At 35.8% G+C, this 27,735-nt stretch overlaps 3 protein-coding genes across 3 annotated transcripts; all 3 read right to left on the reverse strand.

Annotated features, from left to right (window-relative positions):
- Positions 1-4,228: 4,228 nt before the first annotated feature.
- LOC140747155 (cytochrome P450 6B2-like) lies at positions 4,229-6,261 on the reverse strand. The gene is made up of 2 exons (XM_073079430.1): positions 4,923-6,261; positions 4,229-4,568 (listed from the first exon to the last, which is right to left on the reverse strand). The coding sequence occupies exons 1-2, from the start codon at positions 6,244-6,246 to the stop codon at positions 4,402-4,404; spliced, it is 1,491 nt and encodes a 496-aa protein (XP_072935531.1). The 5' UTR covers positions 6,247-6,261; the 3' UTR covers positions 4,229-4,401.
- Positions 6,262-6,968: 707 nt separating this feature from the next.
- Positions 6,969-8,930, reverse strand: LOC140747523 (probable cytochrome P450 6a13). The gene is made up of 3 exons (XM_073080031.1): positions 8,924-8,930; positions 7,613-8,464; positions 6,969-7,209 (listed from the first exon to the last, which is right to left on the reverse strand). The coding sequence occupies exons 1-3, from the start codon at positions 8,928-8,930 to the stop codon at positions 7,046-7,048; spliced, it is 1,023 nt and encodes a 340-aa protein (XP_072936132.1). The 3' UTR covers positions 6,969-7,045.
- A 2,804-nt stretch (positions 8,931-11,734) lies between these two features.
- LOC140747524 (uncharacterized) lies at positions 11,735-27,676 on the reverse strand. The gene is made up of 5 exons (XM_073080032.1): positions 26,950-27,676; positions 23,694-24,382; positions 23,169-23,324; positions 13,210-14,541; positions 11,735-11,904 (listed from the first exon to the last, which is right to left on the reverse strand). Exons 1-5 carry the CDS (start codon positions 27,609-27,611, stop codon positions 11,735-11,737), a joined length of 3,009 nt encoding a protein of 1,002 aa, XP_072936133.1. The 5' UTR covers positions 27,612-27,676.
- Between the last annotated feature and the right edge of the window lie 59 nt (positions 27,677-27,735).

Below are 27,735 nucleotides of genomic sequence, written 5' to 3' on the forward strand. Positions count from 1 at the left end.
ATGTTTTAAGAAAAAAAAATTAAAATTTACAACCTGTGCTCGGTGTAATCCTCTTCCCGTATGTTTCCAAACAGCCGATTCGTCAAATTGTCAGGTTTGTCCCAACCACATCATGATTATGTTTTAGACCATTTTTTTTATTTAAAACCTGTGCTTGACGAAAAACTCCACCCGTATGTTTCCAAACGGCCGATTCGTCAAGTTGTCAGGTTTATCTCAACCACATAATACCCTAAAACACAGGTCACAATTTCTAAACTTAAAACCTGTGCTCGGCGCAAAGATCCACCTGTATGTTTCCAAACGGCCGATTCGTCAAGTTGTCAGGTTTGTCCGTCACGTCGCCCCGCGGGACCGGGTTTTATGAGACCTGTCAAATAGCAAGACATACCCTCTTTTTTGCTTTACTTCAGCCTGTTTATGATTTTTCCTAATGCGTGGTAAATATTTTGTTATGTGTGATAGGGTAAAATTATTCCTGGTACAGTTCTAAGCCTGTTTTTGCGTTTTCGGCAGGATTTGCGCTATTATTATTATGCCATTAGTTATTTCCAAAAAAAGGAAAATAAGCATTCCGGCTACTTTAAAACCCTGAAAACTTGTGAACAACCATCATATCGTTTAGAAAGTGATTTGATATTGAGTTTCTGTTCGTCTTGGCATTTACGACTCTAGCAGATATATCGATTTATTGCATCGAAACTGCATCGTTTTGCGACTTCCTGCGTTCGAACGCGGTATCAAAAACGCGGGTTTTAGCGATTGTATTAAAACTGCATCACGTTTTTCCCGTTCTGTTGTAGCAGCTAGAGTTGAAAAGCAGTTACGACCGGCGCTCTAATGCGAATGTAATTTTAGGGGTGATGGAGATTAAAAATAAGATTAAGATATATATTAAAAAAGAACTAAAACAGGGTAAGACATAAATACAAGATAAACAAATTTCAAGTGTCTACCTATACCGGTTTAAGCGGTAGAGCCCTGTGACAGACGGACAAACAGCGGAGTCTTAATAATAGGGTTCCATTTTTACCCTTTGGTACGGAACCCTAAAAACATATTTCAGAGCCAAGCCATGTAGAGTAGATACTTTATTACGGCTAATTTAAGGCTTTAATTTAAGGCTACTAACATAGATATCGTACAAACTAACTTTAACTAAATTTAGATAAGACATTTACGCAATAAAGACATAACATTAAGGACACAATACAAACCAATCTACAATAATTTCTTGTTAAACCCGCAAAACCTACAGAGCCGACCTTGGTGCTCGGCGCCTAATGATTATAAATGGCATTTATCCAGTAAACAGTATTTGTTAGTACAAGATCATTTGAGGTTTACATCTAAAACAGATGCGGCTCAACTAGTGAGATAGTGAATAGAAAGGTTTGAACCTTTGTGGTTCGACTCAGGAGGCACCAACGCCACCCCCATTTCTGCCTAATAACAGCAGTATAAAGCGCTGCTGTGTTCTGGTTTGAAGGGTGTGGTAAGGGAGATATACTTACCCGAGGCGTTCTAGCTCAGTCCTCAAGGGTAATGGCGCATCTGTGGGCGACCTCAGGTAGGAATCCTATCTGGGTTTTTTTTTTTATAATGTAAGAGTAGCAGACGAGCATGCAGTCCACCTGATGGTAAGTGGCTACTGCCGCCCATGGACATATGTAATCAACCCCAGATAGGATTACATATTCCTACCTGAGGTCGGCCACAGATGCGCCGCTACCCCTGAGGACTAAGCTGGAACGCCTCGGAAAAGTATATTTCCCTTACCACACCCTTCAAAGCGGAACACAGCAGCGCCTAACACTGCCGCCGGAGTCGAACCACAAAGGGTTCTACCACCTTCCATTTGATTTAGGGTTTGATTACATTTGTCCATGGGCCTCTAGCAGAATAAAAGGGTCAGTTCGGAGAAAGTTGGGCCTCTAGCAGAATAAAGGGGTCAGTTCGGAGAAAGTTGTCAGAACCAAACAATCTATGCTATGTGTATAAATCAGCGAAAAAAAGTCATCGGAATAATACGTACTCGTATTATTCAACGAATAGGATACACATTTGTAATTTTGTAAAATCAGATCAACTTTTTACACTGGAGGCCTCTGCTCGACTTTCCGCTCGGGGCTTCTGACAACCTTAGTCCGCCATTGCCATGGGCGGCAGTAGCCACTTACCATCACGTGGACTGCTTAGTGCACTTATCTTATAAAAAATTCCATACTCGTCGCTACTTACAAAACGACGGTACAAAGCATTGTGATTTCGTAAAATAAATTTTAATGATAATGATTTATTTAAGATAAAGCTTAATCGACATTCCACCAAGCCGGCGCCGTAGTAGCTAATTATAACGAATGGTACCCATCTCGTAAACAGTATTCAATTAACTGGAGTGTAATCTGGAGATGTTTTCCCGGCAGGATGTAGTAGGCGGCATCCTTAATTTCTAAACTTAGTGGGTTAGATTTGATTAAAGTCGGTTAAAATTTGCATTAATGAAAATTAGCTCACATCTTATATGTAGCTTTATGGTGCAATAAGAGAAGTAATAGACTTATAAGAGTGAATTTAAGTCCTGACGTAACTCCTAACCCTACACTATGTTTCCTTACCGTTCAAGGGTACCGTTGACACACATAAATGTGTACACAATCATCCTTATTATCCATGAAGCAGATATAAATCTGTTAGGTGTATGCCTGACCGAGGATCGAACTCAGAACTCTGTGCGTACCGAACCGGTATCGCAAATTCTGCCCCACAGGGATTGCCAAAACCCCAAATAATATCGCTAACTAGACGAGCGAAACCATGCAAAAGAAACACGAAGCTTTCAAGTATACGCTCAAAAGGATATAAAGTCTACCAAGCTCTATTTAGGCAACACGATGACCTGTAACATTTTATGCTCAATAGGGGTTATCCCCAAAACCTCCTGGTCAGAGCATACTAGAAAAGCAAACACCTTATAATCTTTGATCTTAAATATGACTTTGATCCTAAACCTAGTATCAAATGAAGGTGTCTCAATCTTTCGTCAACACACTAATATAAATAGACCTTTGCAAATATTTACTTATAGCGCAAACACGATATCCAATAAGTTTGTAGCTGTCCAAATGTTTTCGTGGACTGTTTACTTAGGAATTGTGTAGATTTGAAGTAACTTTAATGTTATTTCAAGTGGGTTATTTTTATGTATTTTCAATGAAAAATAATGTGTTATTTTTGTCATCTTATGATATATGTATATATAGTTGTAAATGTAGTTGGTCTAATATTAAACCCTGTTAATTCCATGCTAAATCTTGAAAGTTTTAAAATCATGTTACCAAGTTGAACTTATTAAGTTAATTAACCTAATAAATATTAGAAAATAAATTCTTGGATCAAAAAATACTACGCATACGCAATATACATATGTGTATTGCGTAAAGGTAAAGTGTGCGTGGTAAGGATAAGGGAAAAGTGCCGAAAGGACTTACACTACGTACGTTAGACAATATATTTACCTAGGCGGTAAGTTTACGACTTCATTTTGAAAAAAACACAACCTGTATTCCAGCGCCATAGAACAATGTCGCTTATAAGAATCAAATTTTGGGAAATAATTATAATGACAAACTAAAGGAAAAACATTTTTTTTAAAATACGTGCTTCGAAGTGATCTAGCTCTTAAAGATCAATCGCCACCACTCCTATTAGCCCCTGGCGCCTGTCAGTCTTTCAGAGAATTCACCAATACTCCAGAACGCATTGAAGCGCGAACGCAGCTGTTTACAAGACAACAAGTGAACCTCGAAAAGCGAGGAAATGTTAAATAAAGTTATTTCCGGGAACAGAACGCACCGTTGAGTAAACACTTGAATAGGTATTTTTGTTTTAGCGAACCCTCTATTGTCTCGTTTAACCTTGCGATGTTTTTCTGGATTCACTATCTACTCACTATGTTAGACTCTGTTAAAAACAGTCTAATAACAATTTAATTTGATTAAGTAGCATAGTGAGTAGAAATAATACGAATAATATTATCAGCCACGAAAAGAACGGGACTGAAAAACATACACATAGGGATATATGAAATTAACACTCTATTCAGAAATATCAAGAATCTTTGAAATAAAAGTTTCAAACATGAATCAGTATTTATACTTTAATTATTTTATTATTAAAATGTTAAGAAATACATAAAATTTTAATCCCTAACTGGGAAAGACTCATATGCACTGATGCCCCTAAGTACCAAGTTATAAGTGGAACACCTCGCAGGAGAATCTCTCCTCCACCACACCCTTCAAACCAGAACGCAGCGGCACGGATTCGACCTTTTTATTACTAGTATATCCCCTACGATATCCAATAATTTATAATAAATCTTATTTATTATGATGATATTTAAGTTCTCGGGACCAGTTCATAGGTAGCGTTTGGATCACGAAGACCGAAGAAGCTCTGCTCAAAGCGGTTCGTATGACTCGGCGTGTATATCTGTTCCTTGATTGTATATTTGCGAAGAAGCCACGCTAAACCAACCTTCATTTCGATATTAGCTAATTTGATACCTGCAAAAGTAATTATTTGATATCCTACAAAATCCTATTTACTATTTCATTTTTCTTTGAATACTATTACAAAACCCAACGTCTCTGACAACAACTTAACAACAACAATGACAAATCTTTGTCAGTGTATCAGTTACTGGGTTTATATTTCATTTGCATAGTTGTTGACAGTCGTATTTCTGCCCTACACAATTACTTGCATATATTTTGTTTTCAAATGCAAATATCAGATTCTACAACTTTTATGTTGGTGCAAGATTTAATTGACAATTTGAACAAAGTATCTTTAATATACAAGTTCAATATATTATTTATTAATTTAGTAAAAAATTGCTGAAATAATTTTATACATACCTATACAATTTCGTTTTCCTTCACCAAATGGTAAGTAACTAAACTTAACAATTTTAGACTTGTTTTCTTTCGAAAATCTATCTGGATTAAACTCATCGGGATTCGGAAAGTACTTTTCGTCTGTATGAAGTGCATATGTTGGTATAATAATAAGGGTATCCTTTTCTATTTTGACTTGACCAACGGGTAGTACTGTGTCTTTACGACACCTTCGTTGAATGGACGCAATGGGCGGATATTTTCGTAAAGACTCATTTATTACCATATCCATATATACAAGTCTATCAATATCTTCAAATGTGAGAGTGTCATTATTATTTTTGAAGATTGCGTCAATTTCATCATGCACTTTTTTTAACACTTTAGGATTGTATGATAGCTCTAGCAGTGTAAAATGTGTTGCAGTTGCAGTACTCTCTATACCACCAAGAAGAAAAACAAAGGCTTGAGCTGCTAATAGTTGGATATTAACATCCGTTTCATATCCAATTACATAATCTTTCAACTTTCCTCTTTCTTCCATTTTTAAGCACGTATCGATAAAATCAAAATTGTCATTTTTATCGTTTCGACGTTCCTCCATTATTTTCTTCATTATATTTATAAACAAATCTTCATATTCTCCAAATGCTTTTATATTCAGTAATTTGAATAATGTCGGAGATACATTTAACAAAGCGAATTTTAAATTGGTTTTCAAAGATGGTTTTACAGAATTGTAAGCTATTTCACTTACTAGTGTTTTCGTTGTGTTTTGTGTTTCTTTTTGTATACCAAGTAAGGAGGAACTAACACAACTTGTAGTGTAAGCATAAACTGCATGAAACGGATTTTTTATAAATTGAGGGTTCTTATCTATATAATCAATAAAATCTCTTGCACTAGAGTCCATTGCATGAAATATATTTTTAAGTTTGCTTATTGCGAAATCCGGAGCGTTTTTTTGTCTCATTAATTTCCATCTATTAAAATCTTCGACGAACAATAAGTTATCTGCAAGAAGATCGGAAGTATTTGCAACTAAACCTCTTGAATAAAAGCTTCGAAAATCTCCATGTAGGACGGCTTCTATATTCTCTATATCTCGCAAAACGAGGGTTGGTTTGATACCAAGAAATGTACCAACATGAGGTAACTTTGGATGGGCGTCATATATTTCCTTGAATATTTCAGGCAATGATCGTTTGCCTGTCACAAAAGTCCATATTATTCCATTCACCTGTTTAATATTTCTTGTTTTCCAATAATTTCGATTAATTGACAAATATTTTATAAAAACTAATATCAAACATATTATTATTAAGATAAATGTAAAATTAAACATTGTCAAAGCACTTGTGGGTGTGAGGAATCTTATTAATATATTGTCTTACAAATATACAGACCCTTAATATAGTACGGATAATCATTATTTTAATTACACAAAAAATTAACCTTATAATAACCGAATAAGATCGACCTGGGCTCTCGGAAATAATGTTCCGTACTGGCCTTATTTAAAGATTGTGTAACGGTGCATCTGGTCGACCGCAGATAGGATTCTAGTCCTATTTGAGGTAGAGATATCTACAACCAACATCGACCACTTCTGATTTGGGGAGAGGCGTGGTCATTTATTTCTGCAGTTAAATTTAATACATTCCGTTTTTGAGTATAAACATAGACCAGTAGAAGGCATTGTGCATATTCATAGCTTCCAAGGTAAGTCTATAGTAATTATAGTGCTATGAAATATTAGCAATTGGCAAAATTTCGTAGACTTTATTTCGGTTTTAGTAAAAAGACTGAGGAACCAAGTAATTAAGTTATTAACTCTCCAAGAAAATTATATACGGAAGCTTATTGGATATTGTATAAATTTTAAATTGAAATGAATGTAGGATAAGTTGGTATTTACTTGTCATAATTTTTTTTTGGTTTTATTCTTATTGTATAACTGTAGTAAAAGAACTTTTCGAGAAGGAAACAAACGGAATATAAATCTACTGAATAAAATTTATTTAAAGCGTTAAATAAGCGCTTAATAAAGGCGCATTGCTCTCAAAATCAAATTAATAAAAAATATGTTAAGTAAAATTACATAATTAAGTAATGAAGTACCAAATATTATCTTTAATCTTAAATTAAGAATCAACTCTTGGAATAATTTCGTAGTAAGCGCTTGGATCACGGATACCAAAGAAACTGGGTTCAAAATGATCGGGCGTGTATGACTGCTCCTTGAGTGTATATTTGCGAAGAAGCCACGCCAATCCAGCCTTCATTTCGATACGGGCAAATCTTGTACCTGCAATATTATAGTATGTTATTTTTCATATGTCAACGTACCATAAATAATTTAAATTAATTAATGTATTTGTTGTTTTTATGTGAAACTATTATGAAATATTATATTTCTTCATATCTCATCTTAACATAATTTATAAAAAATAATTAATTATGTGTCGTGAATTATTCAAAAACCATCCAACAGGAGCTGATTCCAGGATCCTTCCATTCCTGCACCAATTCGTATTGAATCAAAAAAATAGTATATTCTGCAAACCTCTCCCAGTTTTGTGTACCCGAGATACCCGAGTACGGTCTTAGAACCATAAAAAAATACTGATTATAAATGTAAGTAACCCACATTTTTGTTTTTTTTATTAAGAATTTTGATTTATTGTCATCCAGTGGGTTATAGTACATACCTATACAATTACGTTTACCTTCTCCAAATGGTAAGTAACTGTAATCAACAATGTTTGATAAATTTTTTACAGAAAATCTTTCCGGATCAAATACGTCTGGATTAGGAAAATACTTTTCATCTCTATGTAAAGCATATACTGGTATAAAAATAATCGTATCTTTCTCAACTTTGATTCCACCAACAGGTAGAATAGTTTCCTTGCAACATCTTCTTTGAATTGAACCAATGGGTGGATATTTTCTCATTACCTCGTTTATTACCTTTTCCATGTACTCTAATCTATCAATATCCTCATATACGAGATTGCCACCATTGTTTTTAAATATTTCATCAATTTCTTCTTGAAGTTTTTGTAATATCTTTGGGTTATTTGATAACTCTAATAGCGTGAAATGCAAAGCATTCGCAGAACTATCGATGCCAGCAAGTATAAAAACAAATGCTTGAGCAGCTAAAAGCTGTATAGTTACATCTGTTTCATATCCAGTCACAAAATCTTTAATCACGCCTTCATCTTCTAATTTTAAACATATATCTATGAAATCGTGATAAATTTTCTCATCTCTTCGACGTTTTTCCATCACTTTTCTCATCATCTCTATAAACAATTCTTCATACTCACCAAAAGCCTTCAAATTCAATAATTTGTATAATTTTGGTGATATATACGAAATGGCAAATTTCAAACTAAATTTAAATGTTGGTTTTACAGATTGATACGCCATTTCATTGAATGGTGTTTCCATAGTATTCCATGTTTTCTCGTCGATGCCAAATACAGCAGAGCTAATGCAAGCTGTGGTATATGTGTACATTAGTTTGAATGGATCTTCTTTGATTTGAGGATTTTCTGCAATATGTTGAATGAGGTCTTTTGCGCACCTTTCTGTTATATAAAATATATTCTTAAGCTTATTTGTGGTAAAGAATGTAGAAACCCTTTGTCTTATTAATTTCCATCTATTATAGTCTTCGATAAAAAACAAATTGTCTGCAAGAGCGTCAGTAGCATTTTCAATGAGACCTCTTGCGTAAAAACTTTGAAAATCTCCATGTAAAGCTGCTCGTATATTGTTTATGTCCCGAACAATCAAAGCACGTTTCATGCCAAGTGTTGTACCCACATAAGGTAAGTTTGGGTGAGCATCGTACACTTCCTTGTAAATTTCAGACAGGGACCGATTTCCCATCACAAACTTCCACAATAAACCATTCGCACATTTAACATTTCTTTCCTTCCAATAGTCACTGTTGGCTTTGAAATATTTTATTAAAATAAATACCAAACATATTAAAAGCAATGACAAACCAAGCATTGTCAAGCCAACTTAGGTGGATGTTGAAAAATGTATTGTCGTGTAATGGTAATAAAATAATTTAACCATATAACTGCATTCAGTTATCTATGATAAGTAACGACATTAAATACTAATAAAACTCATTGAAAATCACGTCGCATGTGATAAGCAATATGAAAGAGTTATGGTCTCGTTGCTTCTGTTCATAAATTAACGTAAGCTATCCGAATCGTCAACGACCCCACGACCACCGATCGGTTAGAACCTTTAAGCTTGCAGAGGGACATAGGTTCCCTCTGTGTGTTCTACCGGCTTTACAATGGTGAGTGCTCCGAGGAACTATTTGACCTGATGCCTACGTCACCATTCCTCCATCGCACCACTCGCCGAAGGATGAAGTTCCATCCACACCAACTGGACCCGTGGCGGTCCTCCACAGTTCGGTTTGCACGGACATTCTTGCCACGAACGTGCAAGATGTGGAATGAACTTCCTCCTGAGGTATTCCCAGAGCGCTATGACATGGGACTCTTCAAAAATGGTGCAAAAAGAGCTCTCCTTCAAAGCCGGCGATGCATTGGCGACTCCTCTGGTGTTGCAAATGTTCATAGGCGACGTTAACTACTTTCCATCAGGTAGCACGTCTGCTTTATCGTTAGGCTCAAACATAAAAAAAAGCTACGGTATCCCCTGCCTGTCGTAGAAGGCGACTAAAAGGGGGCTTCCGGGGTTGCGGGCGGCAAGAGTGGGAGCTCGAACCGTCCAGCAAGCGACCCCGGGAAGGACGGCGGTATGTGTGGTCGCATACCGTCGTAAACACTACATGGTGTGGGAGGAGCGAAACCTGCTCCCCCAGGGAAGAGCCCGATCGGGGCATCGCGCTTGGAGGGCTCCGGTTGTGTTCCGTCGGAGAAGTTCTCCAACAAGCGTTGAGGACGGCCACCGGGGGGGTTTTAGTACGGTAAAAATCCCACATAACCCGGCGTCGCTCCCACGTCGTCGGGTACCTTTTGAAGGTTTCCCCCTCGAGAAGAAAAAAGGTGTAGACATGTGGACAGTAATGAGATCTGACATTCAGTACGGGACCCCTCTCACTTTGGACATGTATTGTTTTAAACCCGGCAATAATATAAACAAAACTTACTAAATTAAATAGTTAAAATAGTAATGAAACAAAACAGAAAATATAACTGAATTTAAATTATGTATAAAAAATTTAGAAATCCTGTCGGTCTCACGTGACAATATGTGCGTTTGTTACATTCTCATACCTTTAAAAGCTATAGAAGTATAACTTCTACTGGTTATATTATATATTATATGTTTGCAAAACCCAGGTAAAGGTCAAGTTCAGAAATTACGTGTAATGCTTAAAGAAGTATAACTTCTAAAGGTAATATAGCACCAAAACGCGCATTAGGATGCGCCAAGTGCAGACAGAAGTGAGACCAGTGTGAGCTGGTACCAACCCACTTAGGTCACGTATTCTGTAAGTAGTATTCTTCATGAAAGAAAATATATACGAATTACAAAGATAATACACAACCTATTGTTCATACGGTGTCCCGTATGAACAATAGGTGCGTTTGTTAAAATTTCATTCTCATGCCTGTTACGGATAAAGTGTCACTTCTGCAGGTAATATATTTCCAAAACGCACGTAAAGGTCAAGCTCGGACAGATGTGCGAAGGGCGGACAGTAATAAGACTCGCAAGCCGGTACCAACCCTCCTCACTTCGGACACGTATTACTCTAAACCAAGTATTCTTTACACTAGTAATGAAACAAAACATATACGATTTACAAACAATATACAGATCATATTGTTCTGATATGACGGTGCGTTTGTTAAAATTTCATTCTCGTGCCTGTTACGGGTTTAGAAGAATAACTTCTGTAGGTAATATATTTCCAAAAGGCACGTAAAGGTCAAGCCGGACAGGTGTGCGAGGTGCGGACAGTAATGAGACCCGCCAGCCGGTACCAACCCTCCTCACTTCGGACACGTATTGCTCTACACCAAGCATTCTGCGAGTATTTACACAAGTAATGAATCAAAACATATAGGATTTACAAAGAATATACAGATCATATCGTTCTGATATGACGGTGCGTTTGTTAAAATTTGATTCTCATGCCTGTTATTGACAAAGAAGTATAACTTCTGTAGGTAATATATTTCCAAAACGCACGTGACGGTCAAGCCGGACAGGTGTGCGAGGTGCGGACAGTAATGAGACCCGCCAGCCGGTACCAACCCTCCTCACTTCGGACACGTATTGCTCTGCGCTAGCATTCCGCGAACAGCTACACGTTATTTCATTGTGTAAAGCTACTTATAAGTACAAAGTTCCGAACACTTCGCGTGCTAGTGTGTACAAATGAACCGTGACCGAAAATTGTATTTAAATTTTCACCCTTGAGACTTATTTAATAAAAAAATGATTTCTGAGTGCTGCTTTTCCCTATATGAACATCTATACCAACGTTTTCGCTGTTATTAAGGTAATAATGCAACCGACAAGAATATAAACAAATATTTCATTTTATTTTTTATTTTAAATAATCTAAAATAATTAATTATAATCTAAATCTAAAATCTCGTTATTAAAACAGTATTTATAATTAATTATCCGCAATAAATGCGATACGCTAACTAATTATAGATACTATCTGAAATGATTAAAAATAGTTTTATTTTCCGCAATTTTCAAGCTCAATCTTTACTCAACCAAGTTATACTAGCTTAAATGCTATTGGGAGTTTTCGGACAACAAGATTCTTATTCATTCTATCAACTAACAATGAATAGGATCTTTCGTTAGGATTTACAGTGCTCTCTCAATACTAATTCGTAAGTGACCTTCTGGTCTCGAACTGCAAAGAAGCTAGGCTCGAAGTGGACCGTCTGGTAGTTTTGTCCCTTCACAGTGAAACGACGAAGCAGTAACGCTAAACCAGCCTTCATCTGAAGTCGAGCGAATCTTAATCCTGAAATATAAAATATTGTTATTAGTGCAGTTATCCCTTATCTTTAAGACACCCCTAATGTATTATGCATGTTTGCATTATGAGAAGATTTCAATAAAAAAAACTAACACAAGGTTTAATAACCTAACCAGTTTCGAGTATTAAACAGGGGTCGAAATAGTGAGGGTCTACTCTACTATTGCACGTACGTAAACGTTGTTTCGATAAACTTTGCAAGAATAAACCTAAAAGAGAATAACTTTACGAGACATCCGAACATTGCCACAAACAACATAACGCCCGTATAATTATGACGTGCCGAGAATTCATCAAATGCCATGTATAATGAGTATCGTGTCATGAACGTATTTGTGGTTAGCGGACACCACTAATTGGAACAGCGAGAGCTATCAATTGACGATAATGACCACTTACCATGCTGTAATCATCCAAAATATAAATCAAATGATTTCCTAATCATCTGTGAAATTAATGTTGTTATTATGTTACTGTTGCAAATTGCTAATAAAGTCGCGTCTGTCTTACTCAAATTCAAGGCACCTAAGTCACGTTCAAAATCATGCTATAAAATATTTATCACCAATAAATACGAGTATAAATTAAAACACGAGTCATCTAACTCATATTGTTGCAAAACGTGTGGACTATAAAATAATTATCATTTTGTTTAAAGATAAGAGAAAAACAAGCCAGCTGCGTCATGTAGTTCAAGATCATGTAAGTGCACGCACTACAAAATAATACACTTTTTTTTTTTATAATATAGGAGTAGCAGACGAGCATACAGTCCACTTGATGGTAAGTGGCTACTGCCGCCCATGGACATCTGTAATTAACCCCATATAGGATTAGATATTCCTATCTAAGGTCGGCTACAGCTGCGCCGCTACCCCTGAAGACTAAGCTGGAACGCCTCGGAAAAGTCTGTCTCCCTTACCACACCCTTCAAACCGGAACACAGCAGCGCCTAACACGGCTGTTATTAGGTAGAAATAGGTGTGGCGGTGGTGCTGCCGGAGTCGAACCACGAAGGGTTCTACGACCTTCAACACTTGATTTGAAGATAAGTGAAAACGGAATTTAGGCCATATTTTCGAAACCATATGTGCACTACACAATAATTATCACATTTTCTATAAATAGAAAAACACAAAACAAAACATTTGCACCCTAGATGAAGTCACCCTACTAATTCTGAAAAACATTACGGTAACGGTAAGAACGGTTTGAAATTATGATATAAGAGAAATATTCATAAATCATTGAGTACAATAAAATATTGTAAATGTTAACAGGATTACCAACCTATGCATACGCGGTTTCCTCCGCCAAATGGCAAATATGTATATTTTCCAATATTTGAGACGTTGTCTGATGCAAATCGTTCCGGGTCGTATAAATTTGGGTTGGGATAAAGTTTTTCGTCTCTGTGCATCGCGAAAACCGGAATGAAAGCGACTGTATTTTCTTCAACTTTTAGCCCGGTCGGTAAAATAGTGTCTTTCATGCAAGTTCGCTGTATGCTACCAATAGACGGATACTTCCGCATAGCTTCATTAAGCACCATGTCCAAATACTCTAGTTTCTCCATGTCATCATAAGTGAGTGTACCGTTACAATTGTCAAACACTTCGTCAATTTCTTTGTGAAGACGTTTCAAGATAGGAGGATTATTCGACAGTTCCAGTAATGCATAGTTCATGGAACTCGCTGAAGGATCCGCTCCAGCAATAAAGAAGAAAAACGCTTGAGCTGCTAGAATCTCATCTGTAGGCTCCAGTGTATAGTTTGTTGTCAAGTCCTGTAAAATTCCGCTTTGCTGCAATTCTAAGCACGTGTCTATGAAGTCGTGTCTCATTTCTTTGCTGTTTCTACGACTTTCAAGCACTTTTTTCATGACGCCGATGAAAAATTTTTCGTGTTCGCCGAATGTTTTTAAATTCAGCATGTTGAATATTGTTGGGCAATAATTGGCTATGAGAAATTTCATATTGTTAAAAAAACTCGGTTCAAATATTTTCCAAGCCATTTCCATGAAGGGACAATCCATGGTGTTCTGTGTTTGTGTGTCTATTCCGAAAACTGAAGCACCGGTGGAAGCTGTGGTGTACGTGTAAAGAGCATTGAAAGGTTTACTTCTAATCTTCGGGTTTTCTTCAATGAATTCGACGAAGTCTCGCGCACATCTTTCCATAATATAAAACATATTCTTCAGCTTCATATGTGTGAACACTGGGGAGATTTTTTGCCTCAACAATTTCCACCGCCGATAGTCGTTCATGAACAGTAAGTTATCCGCTAAGATATCATTTGGATTCGTGACAATTCCTCGGCTATGAAAGTTATGAAAATCACCTTGCAATACACATGCTATGTCATCTACATCTTTTAAGAGGAGAGCCGGCCTTCTACCCACGATTATTCCAATATATTTCTCATCAGAGTAATGATCATATAGCTCTTTATAGACTTCAGCAAGAGAACGATTACCACACAAAAAATTAAACATCACATTATCTGCATACACTACATTGCGCTTCTGCCAATACTCGTTTCCTTTTCTTAAATAAAAATATAATAAAACTGTCACAATACCAATCAATGTCAAGAAAAGAAACATTGTTAAAGACACGATTTAATTAACTGAGTTAAAAGAAAACATAAGTAACTTTCAAGTGTACAAGTGCTTATATCAGTAGTCACTTAATAACACTTTGGAATGACTTGCCGATTAAATGAACTCATTAACTTAATAATAATAGTATACAATTACCACAATAAGCATGGCATATCTTAGGAACTTGTCTCATTAAAATAGATGAACATAAAAGTTGGGAATTAAAAACTTGATATACTTAATCGAACCGCAGACAAACATTGCAATAAACTCTATTCTATATTTTACCGATATGTTAATATTTGCCCACGTAGTATCACACAATGGTATTTTTTTCCGAGAGTATGATATTCTTATGAAGATGATAGAACCCATTGTGGTTCGACTCCGGCGGCGCCACCGTTACATCTATTTCCGCCTCATAACTGCAGTGTTAGGCGCTGCTGGGTTCCGTTTTGAAGGGTGTGGTAAGGGAGACATACTTTTCCGAGCTTAGTCCTCAGGGGTAGCGGCGCATCTGTGGCCGACCTCAGGTAGGAATACCTAATCCTATCTGGGCTTGATTACAGATGTCCATGGGCGGCAGTAGCCACTTACCATCAGGCGGAATGCATGCTCGTCTGTTACTCCCGTATTATAAAAAAAAAACTTACAATATTCGTGATCAACCTGTCTAATTGTATTAGGTATGTGGATCTACATTTACATCTAAAAATATCTTACGTGTGACCGTCTGTGGCAAAAACAGTATCATGTAATTCTGTACTTTGTATATGAACGTATTTATATCTTCCTTAACACGACTGCATCGACACGGGCCGTACCTGTTAAAATATTTTATATCACGGCGTGCGTAAATGGACGTTTTACGCACGCTTCGCGTGCGCAAAACCCCCATTTCCGACCCCGTAATATAAAATTTTATACAACACGCGGATGTATATTAGTACATTACACACGTAATGTACTAATATACTAGCTGACCCGGCAAACTTTGTACCGCCTCAAAATCTATTTATCAAATACTAGTTTTTGCACGCGGCTTCGCTCGCGTTAATAAATGTAACATACTAACATACATAAAACTGAAAATTCGTACCTTCAACTTTGCTAAAGATCATCACTTGATCAAATGCTTAGTTTACGATTCAATCCTTACTAATATCGATTAAAATAATCGATTTTTTGGGTCCAAAAGATCGATTCTCCGATTTCGATCTTAGAACGCTAGCCCTAGTTCCCGTGAAAAACTATCCTATGTCCTTTCTCGGGTCTCAAACTATTTTTGTACAAAATTTCATTAAAATCGTTTCAGTGGTTTAGGCGTGAAGAAGAGACAACCAGACAGACAGACAGACAGACAGAGTTACTTTCGGATTTATAATATTAGTAAGGATATTTCACATAAAGTATAGCCTATGCTACTCGTCGATAATGTAGCTTTCGAATGGTGAAAGAATTTTTTAAATCGGTCCAGTAGTTTTTGAGCCTATTCATTACAACCGAACAAACAAACAAAGTTTTCCTCTTTATAATATTAGTGTAGATAAAATTCTCGTGTCACAATGGTAATTACCGTACTCCTCCGAAACGGCTTTACCGATTTTCACCAAATTTTATATGCATATTCAGTAGGTCAGAGAATCAGCTACTATTTATTTTTAATACCCCTAAGTGATAAGGGTTGTTCACCCTTAAATTTTTTTTATTTATATGGCAACACAACGTATGCCGGATCAGCTAGTATTGTATAAAAACATTTTTTTTGACACAACACGTTGAACGTCTGTGCAAATAAACGGGATGTACCCAATGATATTTTATAGTTTACTATCTTAATAATTCGTGCATCGCTTGTAGTCGAACAAGTTGTTTGCAATTAGTACCAATGGGTACTCATTGGTAAGAAAGTCACTTAATGAGTATGATATACTAAATTACTATCATTAATGTCAACTGAACTTTGTTTTGTCACTGATATCGTAAACATATTACAGTATTACAGTTTGATAACGTATTGTAGATTTAATGAAGTTGGTTAAAATTTTGTAATATTAAAGTACTCGGAATAAACAAGCAATCTACGAATTGCTACTGGTAATAAAAATACCCGATGGCATACGTATGTGTGAGTAGATATCATCATCATCAATTCATTACTGTCCCACTGCTGGGCACGGGTCTCCTCTCATAATGTGAAGGATTTGGCCTAAGTCCACCGCGCTGGCCAAGTGCGTATTGGTAGACTTCACATACATTTGATATTTTTTTTTTATAAATCTCTCAGGTATGCAGGTTTCCTCACGATGTTTTCCTTCGCCGTTTAGCAAGTGATATTTAATTTCTAATACGCACATAACTTTGAAAAATCAGAGGTGCGTGCCTGGGATTTGAACCTCGGACCCCTCGCTCGGAGGCCGAGTTTCTTAACCACTAGGCTATCACTGCTCACTGTGTGTGTGTATGTACTTAAGAAAATATACTTCTCTGACCTATTGAATAAATGTCTGTGTGAACAGTCTGTGTACAATGTGCACACGCGCAGTAAGTAAATTAAAACAAAATATCACAAAATAATAGGTACGTATCCTATACAGTACCATACTGTACTGTGCCGTTCAAAAAAATAAACCTTACAAATGAAATTCAAACCCGCTACCTCCAGAGTCGAATGTCAAATATTAAATTATTTCTGAAGCTATAAAAATAATCGTTGTTATGTCTTACAGTAACTGGTCATTATTATAAAAATATATAAAAAACGGTGCTTAAAAACATAGCCATGTCATTGTCACAAATTACACGAATTCAACAACAGCTCATAATGTAAAAATCCGTCAAGACAATTGGGCTGTAGGCAACATTACCCTCCGTACTCAAAGAGAGAAAATAGCATCTTACATTCTACTTAAGGATATTCTAGGGTTCCTTCGTGATTACGGACACAATTAATCAATGCGGGTAATTTATCAGACACTTGATTAGGTAAGTACTTCAAAGCCCTGTGGCTTCCAAACAATTAATTAAAGTGCCGCATAAGTGCTCCTAACTAATTACGATGTTTTATACTTCCAGCTGTTTCGTCAACCCCTTATTGTCCCACTGCTGGAATAATTTTTTTAAGGTGGTAGAACCCTTTGTGGTTCGACTCCGGCGGCGCCACCGCCGCAATGATTTGTGCCTCATAACAGCAGTGTTAAACACAGCTGTTTTGGTTTGAAGGGCGTGGTAAGGGAGACATACTTTTAGAAGGCATTCCAGCTTAGTTCTCAGGGATAGCGGAGTAGGAATCTAATTCTATCTGGGGTTGATTATAGATGTCCATTAGCGGTAGTAGCCACTTACCATCAGGTGGCATGCAATAAAAAAGCAAGTATACATAATATTCAGATATGAATAGTGATAATAGGTAAATGTTTAATACCATCACTAGCTTTACGCTCATAACTTCACACATGATTTTGAAAAATCAGGGGACCTGTGATTTGAAACTCGTTCCTCCAGAATGAGAAACCAAATTTTAATTGAATCACTCAATCATCAAATTACTTGAATCATTAAATCACTTGAATGTCACAACTCTTTCAGTGAATAATATATTTAATATGCGTAATTATAATAATATACACAATAATTTAGAAGTAACAGATAACATAAAGAGCGTAAGATGCGTAATTTTATTTATTTTATTACGATATTAACGAGGAATTAATTTTAATGGGGGATAATAATAAATAAGGATAAACAGTTCACAGAACTGTGACGGTCACAGTCTTGCACAAGGTAAATAAACAACAAAAAAGGTAATTTATATAATAGTATACAAATCCATAATATAATGCATCATCTGTGTGTCCGAGTTTACACTTATAACCCGAAACCACTGTAGGACTACCATGAGTTTACAAAAGTATTACTCGCTAGCGACTGCGTAAAATAAATGTATGAAAAATTGTACAGCGCCTCTGGTGGTTACTCGTAGAACTAAAATCCGTAGTGACGTAACTCGATACGTAAAAAACCTATCGAAATCAAATCGCTAGCGAATGTCATTATGATCTATTGCCATACAAATTCGGTCCCATGAGTCATTAATTTGACAGACGTTGTCAAGAAATACCGTAACGATAGTAGTTATGTTATTCACTAGCAAAATGACAATAGTTTTCTATTTACCATTTCTATAGTGGCGTTTCTATGCCAACTCATGGTAATGCTACTGGTCCGATTGCCGTATCTTACCCGGGGAGCGACCGTGCTTCAACTGTCTCAATACTGGTTTTTTTAAGATGTTGTAAAAACCCGATATGGTGATTCAGGATCACTAGTGGCGCCATCACTTGACGAGTTGCGAAAAATGTCCACAAACCATCCCCCCTCCCCCCTCCTGTAGAAATCCAAAAACCACCATTCAATATCCCAGCTGACCCTCTAAGTCTGGCGACGCTCTAGATGTGACGTATGTGGCCCAGCAATATAAGGTGGAATAAGGTTCTATATTTGTAAATAAAAACACTTTTATTTCTCTTCACTCTATTCTTTAGAAATACTACCCGCAACCAAGTTACTCGATCAACATGCTTTGTGCATACACACAATACAATTTCCACGAAACGAGCCAGTTTCCCTCAACTCCAATATTTTCCCAACAGTGAGGACACTCATTCCGCACTGTGGTCAATATTTGCAGGATTGCATTCAGAACGAAACCATTACTTGAAGAGCTATTAACTGCCTCTAACAATAAGCAGGCAATCGATTATGCTCCATATAACAGTGCCTATAATACAATACAAATGGACAATCATGTGGTACAGTCTCTTTTAAAAGGTAAAAAGTTTTAAACTATAAAAACAATATGTTTTTTAAACATTCCTATTTTGGTAAATACAAACAATCAATTTTACTCAAATAATCAGTTTTTTTTTACCTATGGAGCCCTAAGCTTAATAAAGCAGCAAGAATATTAATGTTTGAAGTAAGACTATGATAAACCATGATACTTCCAGTAAAGTGTGTTGCCGTCAAAATCTTTTTTATTCTTTTGGAATAAGACCTATTCTATAGACAAATTAGCATACTACTTTCTAGATTTACATACAAAAAATAAAGAATAAAAGCTATTAAAAGAATTTAAAACATTACAGACCATTCCAGCTTAACCATAATGGCGTAGATGTACGCTAAATAAATAATTCATTCTTTAAAGCAATGATTATTCATTCAATCATGCGTTCATTCATTCACTGCGGTTTGTAAATAAGGTACAATTTGTATTGTTGAGCACTTTGGTATTCGTTGTGTAAAACCGAGTAAATTGAGTCGTTAGTACTGAAAGTATCCTGTAATTTAAAGTTGTTTGAATTTTAACGGCTCAGTTAGTTAAATTGGACAAAATTTGTATGCGGTCACAGCTAAAACCTAAAATGATAATTAGAATTCAGAATCTGATTGATTGATTTAATCACTTTATTATAATTATTCAATGTAATTTAAACTTATTTTTGTCACCCAACGTATTTACGTATTCGAATTTTAAAATGACACCAATTTGTCAAATACTTTCTATCGCGACTGTACCATATGCTCTTGAATGGTGCGCTTCTAATACAAGTTTCTAACTGGTTTTGTATTAAATTCTAACCATAGGTAAGGTTTTTTTTTATGAAATCACAAACAAATATGCAGCCCAGCAGCATGACATGTGAAACTTAACACCCCGAACCAAACTTAATAAATAAAATTGGAGTCCTACCTAACATACAAATTCTTTACTACTCTTGAGGAATATTGTTTCTACCTAAGCGTACGATACAAAGCAGAACTCAGCTGCTCTACACTGCTATAAAGCTGTAATAGGTGTGGTAGGGTTACTGCTTGTCTCTGTAGTTCCGGAACTAGAATAGGGCTACGGTAACTCCTGCCTGTCGTAAGAGGCGACTAAAAGGGGGCTTCCGGGGTTGCGGGCGGCAAGAGTGGGAGCTCGAGCCGTCGTGAACACCAGAGGTTGCGGGAGGAGCGAAAACTGCTCTCCCAAGGCAGAGCACGATCGGGGCATCGCGCTTGGAGGACTCCGGTTGCGTTCCGTCGGAGATCCCGGAGTTCTCCAACAAGCGTTGAGGACGGCCACTGGGGGGGTTTTAGTGCGGTAAGAATCCCACATAACCCAGCGTCGCTCCCACGTCGTCGGGTACCTTTTGAAGGTTTCCCCCTCGTTAAGAAAAAAAAGGGTTACTTGCTACGAACATTAAAGCACCAACATTTTTCCCACATTGGTGAATAAGAATGTTCTTCACGACGCTTTATAATATTTAGTATTTCCGTTGTATATATTCCATTTCTTAGGTTGCATCGCTTAAGTAGCTCATAAATTGTATACCAGCCCACTAAGTGCGAACACTTAGTTGAACTTTAAGTGGTGCGGTCTTCTGACTCCCTGGTACAACGCCAACAAAAGCTGTATCTGGTCATTAAAATATTTAGGCAACAATGTGAATATTTGTGTACATGTTATTGTACAGCCAGCTCCAAAAGTAAATGAACAGATTAAGGTTTCAAAATACGTATACAGTATACACACAAGCGTTCATATGTAACTAAACACAAGCTAAACACAACTGGGACCATAATTAGATGAACGTCGTAATGTTTCAAAAGTACATGAAACCTACAGTGTCAAATTATAAAAAAGGTTTGTAGCAAGGAAGATATTAATTATAATGAAGGCAGAAAATATTATATTGACTTATAAAACATGGTCAATATTTGAGACCTAAGTAATTTATTTAATTCATATATGTTTAAGCTTTTATCGTGTATAAAAAACTAACTTACTTTCGAATATTTATGTGAAATTTTAAGCATATGCTTTTATTTTTAGCATATGTTCCATATTGTATTTTATATTCAAAGTCTACTACTACTAGCGGTCCTATGTATTCCTAAAAAATCTACCAGAAAAATCTGAAAGGTTTAATAAATATCAGTATATAAGAGCAGTCTTTGTCTAGGCTGTTTGTCTGAAATGATTTATTTTGCCCCAAACCAGACTATTCAAATGCAAATTGCCTATCGCATTCAATACGATCACAAAAGCCAGAGGAAAGCTTTCGAAAAAAGCTCGGTTAGAAGCACCGTGCGGAAAAATAAACAGTTAGGTACTTCGCTTTATTGATAAGCAGTCTGTACAAATGAATGAAATCGAAGTGTCTATCTGTATGTGGAAAATACCGACTACGGAAGATTTCTTTCAAGATATGTACAGAGTGGCGCTAAATTAATCACCCTATTTTGTTTTGAATAACTTTTGTACTGAATAAAAAAAGTGATTTTGAGTAGTAGAATCTCTATTAGGACCTAAAACTATTATTTTGCTAATTAGAACATATGATATCTGTCAAGAGTCTTCCATAAGCGTTTCACTAAGGGATTAGCATTTTAGATTGCTTAAATAAGTAACTATTTTTCGTCAGCAAACCAAATTTTGATTACCTTGGTTTTCCTAATTTCTATATACTTGTAAATAGAACTTAACCCCAACAGACCTAATTAACTGTTATGTTCGCTACTTGATAGGACCAGTATAATTAAGCTCTGAAATAGCTTTCCGTGGGTCTAAGGTGTTCATTATATTTTATGTAATGGAGTGAATTTACGGGTATATTACTTGTAAAGGTATTGCTACTTATCCCAGTAGCTAATAAAGTAACTCTTACGGCAAATTTTGTTAAGGTCGAAAAATCTAAACTGGTGTTTGTCGCTACAGTTTTTTCTTGTGGTCTCATCATCGTTAAAAATAAGGATTTGATAACCCTTCGTAGTTTGGTTATCCCAGCGTCACATGTCATAGACTGCTAAAGCATACGATGCAAAGCAGAACTCAGTTGCTCTGCACTGCTATAAAGCTGTAATAGGTGTGGTAAGGTTATTTCCTACTAACATTAAAGCACCAACATTTTCCCCACATTTGAGAATAAGAATGTTCTCCACGACGCTTCATATTATTAAGTATTTCCGTTGTATATATTCCATTTCTTAGCTTGCATCGCTTAAGTAGCTCATAAATTGTATACCGACCCACTAAGTCACAGACTGCTTAATCAAAATTGGAATACGGTTGACGTTAGGTAAGGTTAATGCAAGGATCAAGCATCTAACCAAAACGTATGTGAACATATCACTAACAAAATAAACAAAATAACATAGTTAATACAAAGACAAACCATAAAACCAAATATTCAACTAGTATCCAAAATAACACCGACAACAAAATAACGTTATGTCATATACTTATATAATCAAAACCATAAAGCAAACCATCTGTTGTTTACTTGCTCCATATTTATTGTGGATTGTTATAAAACCCTATGGTCCTGTCGTTAGGTAAACTGACTTACATGTGAAGCGACCGCCTTATTCGTCAGGAATAGCAACTCATGTGTGATCGCTATTGGCAGAAAAATATAGTTTTATACGAAGGTCGTTACAGATGACTGTGAATAGCAGTGATGATACTATCAGGTAGTTTCCTTGCTACTTCAGTCTTCAAAAATTGTTACGCACAAAAATCCATGGAAATCACTGACTCATAAAACCTCACTTTCATATTTATAATACAAACACATACAAGACATCTTAAATCAAGAATTATTTCTTGGAATAATTTCGTAGTAAGCTTTTGGATCTCGAACGCTGAAGAAACTCTGCTCAAAGTGATCTGGGGTGTACGACTGTTCCTTAAGTGTATATTTGCGAAGAAGCCACGCCAAGCCAGTTTTCATTACGATGCGAGATAATCTTGTTCCTAGAAAAACAAACATAATGTTTGTACTTTTTGTTAACTAAATATTTTTCGGATAACTTTTAATTCACTTTAATCATTCATTTCGTTTAATAGGACAATCAAAATAGGACAATGTTGAAGGTAATAATACTCTTTGTGATTTGTGCCTAAGAACAGCCATGTTTGAAGGTGATAAGGGAGACATACACATTCATTCGAGGCGTTCTAACTTAATCATGTGGGCTAGCAAAGCATTAGTGGTCGACCTCAGATAGGGCGCTTATCTCTTATCTAGGGCTTTTTAAAGATGTCCATGATGGGCGTAAGTAGCAACCGTTTATTAATAGTTTGTCATAAGGTTTTAGTGGTAAAACATATTGTCATACGTACCTATACAAATTCGTTTACCTGCTCCAAATGGCATATAACTATAGTCGACAATTTTTGATATATTTTCTGCAGAAAATCTTTCCGGATCAAATACATCTGGATTAGGAAAATACTTTTCATCTCTATGCAAAGCATATATTGGTATAAACATAGTCGTGTCTTTCTCCACTTTGAGTCCTCCAACCGGTAGAACAGTCTCTTTACAACATCTTCGTTGTATCGTTCCAATCGGTGGATATTTTCTTATTGCTTCATTTCTTACCTTTTCCATGTATTCCAATTTGTCTATGTCATCAAATACTAGAGTGCCACCATTATTTTTAAATACTTCATCTATTTCCTCGTGGAGCTTTTGCAATATATTTGGATTATTCGACAATTCTAATAGGGTGAAATGCATAGCATTCGCAGAGCTATCGATGCCAGCAAGGATGAAAACAAATGCCTGAGCAGCCAAGAGTTCTATAGTTACATCAGTTTTATAACCAGTTACAAAATCTTTCATAACGCTTTCATCTTCTAATTTTAAACATATGTCAATGAAGTCATGACAGATTTTTTGATCTCTTCGACGTTTGTCCATCACTTTCCTCATCATTTCTACAAACAATTCTTCATAATCACCAAACGTTTTCAATTTGAGCAACTGCAAAAGTTTTGGTAACCACACCACATTGAAAGTAAAATTACTTTCCTTATTTAGATCATATAACTTAGAATATAGTTTTTTTGAGCCAACCAGGGTGACTTCATCCTCTGCTACTTGCATCGATAACATTTTCTGTAACTGCTCTGTAGTTGAAAAATCTATAATAAATCAGATTAAATCTGATCACAAGGGGCAGTCTGTCCATATCCAATATAACATATCCAAGGAAGGGAACATAAAGTTTCTTCATAGACCAATTACAAGTCACCGTTTATTAAAATATAATAAAGTGCTACTAAATAAGTTGTCAGTTCTGAACCATAGCACTTGTGTTAATAATTTATATTCTGCATTTTTCTCCACAGTGCACACAGAGTTTAAAAAAATATTTTCTGAAGTTAGGTATGAAAAGAGTACTAGACTTAGTTTTTGTGAATGGGCTACTAAAGGTATTCGTCTAAGTAGAAGTAAACTTTTCGAGCTTTATAGTGAAAGAGAGAATAACTGTAGCCCTCACTTCAATGAATATGTTCGTAAATATTCTAAAATATTTAAATCAGTTTGTATGACAGCTAAATCTAAGTTCATACATAATAAAATAAAAAATGCTGATAATAAAATTAAAACAATCTGGAAAATAATTAATGCCGAAACACGAACTTGCAGATTAAGTATCAGTAAAGTATCTCTTACTACTGAACGTGGTCAGATTACCTCAGATAAAGAAATTGCACAAGAATTTGAAACTTTTTTCTCGAATATACCATTTAATACTACTAAATTTTTAAAATCATCCCCAATTAAAGCAGTGACCATCCTTAAAGAGAATTTAAGTCAGTGTCACATTAAATTTAAATTTAGACATATTTTAATTAATGACATATTAAAAGCTTTTAAAGAATTAACTGTTAAAAATACAGAGGACATTTGGGGAATGTCAGTAAAAGTTTGTATATCAATCATTAAAACTTTAGCTCCCTACTTAGTCACTATTTTTAATATGTGTGTTGATCAGGGCTGTTTCCCTGATTTAATGAAACATAGCAAAATAATTCCATTGTTTAAGGCAGGTGATACTAAAGATCCCAACAATTATAGACCCATCTCAGTACTGCCTGTTCTAAGTAAAATTTTTGAAAAGATCCTCTTACAGCAAATGTTGCTTCATTTTAAACTAAATAATCTTTTACATCAAAAGCAATTTGGCTTTACTAAAGGCCGTTCTACCACAGATGCTGGTGTTCAATTGCTGCGACATATTTTTGATTGTTGGGAACAAGCACATGATGCTATAGGTATTTTTTGTGACTTGTCTAAAGCTTTTGATTGTGTTGATCATAAAACCTTATTGTTAAAATTACAATATTATGGTATTCAGGGAAATTCTCTAAAGTTGATAAATTCTTATTTAAACAATAGAGTCCAACGAGTGCAAGTAAATGGAGCATTATCAGCAGGTTCTAATATTAAAATAGGTGTACCTCAGGGCTCCATCCTAGGTCCGTTTCTATTTTTAGTTTATATAAATGATTTGCCAAATGTAGTAAAGGATTTATCTGAGGTTGTTTTGTTTGCTGATGACACTTCCTTGGTGTTTAGAGTAAAACGACAATCACAGGATACGAACGATATTAATGAAACTCTTTGCTTGATTCAGAACTGGTTTGATGCAAACAACCTACTCTTAAATTCTAATAAAACTAAATGTATTAAATTTATGCTACCAAATGTAAGGAGTACGGGGATGAATGTCGCTCTAAATGGTGAGACTTTGCAATTCGTCAATGAAACTGTTTTCTTGGGGATTACCATTGATTCTAAACTCCAGTGGGGTCCCCACATCTCTGCTTTGTCCAGCAGACTTAGTACTGCAGCTTTTGCAGTCAGAAGAATTAGACAGTTAACAGACATACCCACTGCCAGACTTGTCTATTTCAGTTACTTTCACAGCATTATGTCTTATGGCATTCTACTGTGGGGCAGTGCTGCTGACATAGACTCTATATTTACTATTCAAAAAAGAGCAATAAGGTCAATATATAGTCTGCGGCGTGGTGAGTCCCTAAGAGAACTGTTTCCCACTATTAATATATTGACGGTGCATAGTCAATACATTTATGAAAATATTATGTATGTAAGAAAACACACTGATATGTTTGAAAAAAATAGTAACCACCATAACTTTAATACCAGAAATAGAAATAAATTAGCAATTCCTAAACATAGATTATGTAAGGTGGCTAGATCTTTCGTGGGCAACTGTATTCGCTACTACAATAAAATACCCGACCACATTTTGAATCTCACAGAAAAAAAGTTTAAACATGTCGTTAAACTAACGCTATGTAAAAAAGCGTACTATAAAGTAAGTGATTATTTGACTGACAAAACGGTGTGGTCTGAATTAGCTCCAGCTCCACATGTACCATTACGTTAAGGTAACATTGTCAAAAACATTTTTTTTAAAAGATGTGTGTTATGGAGTTTCTTTCGCCGCTTCTTCTCCATAACGAAACACCTTGTGAAGTGGTGGTAGTTGCTTTGACATTCAAAAAGTGATCTGTAAAGAACCTATTTTGAATAAAAAATTTTGATTTGATTTTGATTTGATTTGGTGAAATATTCGAAATGGCAAATTTCAAATTGAGTTTAAAAGATGGTTTCAAAGATTGATACGCCATTTCACTGAATGGGGTTTTCATAGTGTTCCGTGTTTCTTCGTCGATGCCAAATACAGCGGAGCTAATGCAAGCTGATATAAATGTATATATTGCATTGAATGGATTTTCTGTGATTTGAGGATTTTCTTCGATATAATCAGTAAAGTCTCTTGCACACCTTTCTGTTATATAAAACATATTCTTAAGGTTCTCCGTAGTAAAGAAGGGAGAGACTCTTTGCCTTATTAATTTCCATCTATTGTAGTCTTCAGCAAACAATAAGTTGTCGGCAAGTACATCCGTAGTATTTGCAGTAAAGCCTCTAGCATAAAAACTTTGAAAATCTCCGTGTAAAACTGCCCGTATATTATCTACATCCCGAACAATTAGAGCAGGTTTCATAGCAAGTATTGTACCAATGTAAGGTAAATTTGGATGAGCATTATACACTTCCTTGAAAATTTCAGACAAAGACCGATTTCCCATCACAAATTTGGACATTAATCCATGCACAGATTTAACATTTCTCTTTTTCCAGTAGTCACTATTGGATTTTATGTACTTTATTACTATGATAACTAAACAGATACATAACGACAAACCAAGCATTTTCAAGACGCTTGTGTATCGGATAGTTCCTGTTGTGCACTCGGATAAATACCATGAAGCAAAACTAGATACTTACAATTATCTTATAATTATACTAGTAGTGCCCGCGGCTTGGCTCGCATTT

Source organism: Epargyreus clarus, unplaced genomic scaffold (genome assembly GCF_041222505.1).
Source record: "Epargyreus clarus isolate Ecla_fem2 unplaced genomic scaffold, WU_Ecla_fem_2.2 ptg000014l, whole genome shotgun sequence".
Classification (NCBI taxonomy): domain Eukaryota; kingdom Metazoa; phylum Arthropoda; class Insecta; order Lepidoptera; family Hesperiidae; genus Epargyreus; species Epargyreus clarus.

Coding starts and splice junctions, on each gene's coding strand:
- LOC140747155 (XM_073079430.1), bottom strand. CDS start 6,246: ATGTTTAATTTTACATTTATCTTAATAATAATATGTTTGATATTAGTT. Junction 4,569..4,922: donor AGGAAAACGAAATTGTATAG/GTATGTATAAAA, acceptor TTACTTTTGCAG/GTATCAAATTAGCTAATATC.
- LOC140747523 (XM_073080031.1), bottom strand. Junction 7,210..7,612: donor AGGTAAACGTAATTGTATAG/GTATGTACTATA, acceptor ATAATATTGCAG/GTACAAGATTTGCCCGTATC.
- LOC140747524 (XM_073080032.1), bottom strand. CDS start 27,611: ATGCTTGGTTTGTCGTTATGTATCTGTTTAGTTATCATAGTAATAAAG. Junction 14,542..23,168: donor CGAAATTATTCCAAGAAATA/ATTCTTGATTTA, acceptor ACTCAGTTAATT/AAATCGTGTCTTTAACAATG. Junction 11,905..13,209: donor AGGAAACCGCGTATGCATAG/GTTGGTAATCCT, acceptor TTTATATTTCAG/GATTAAGATTCGCTCGACTT.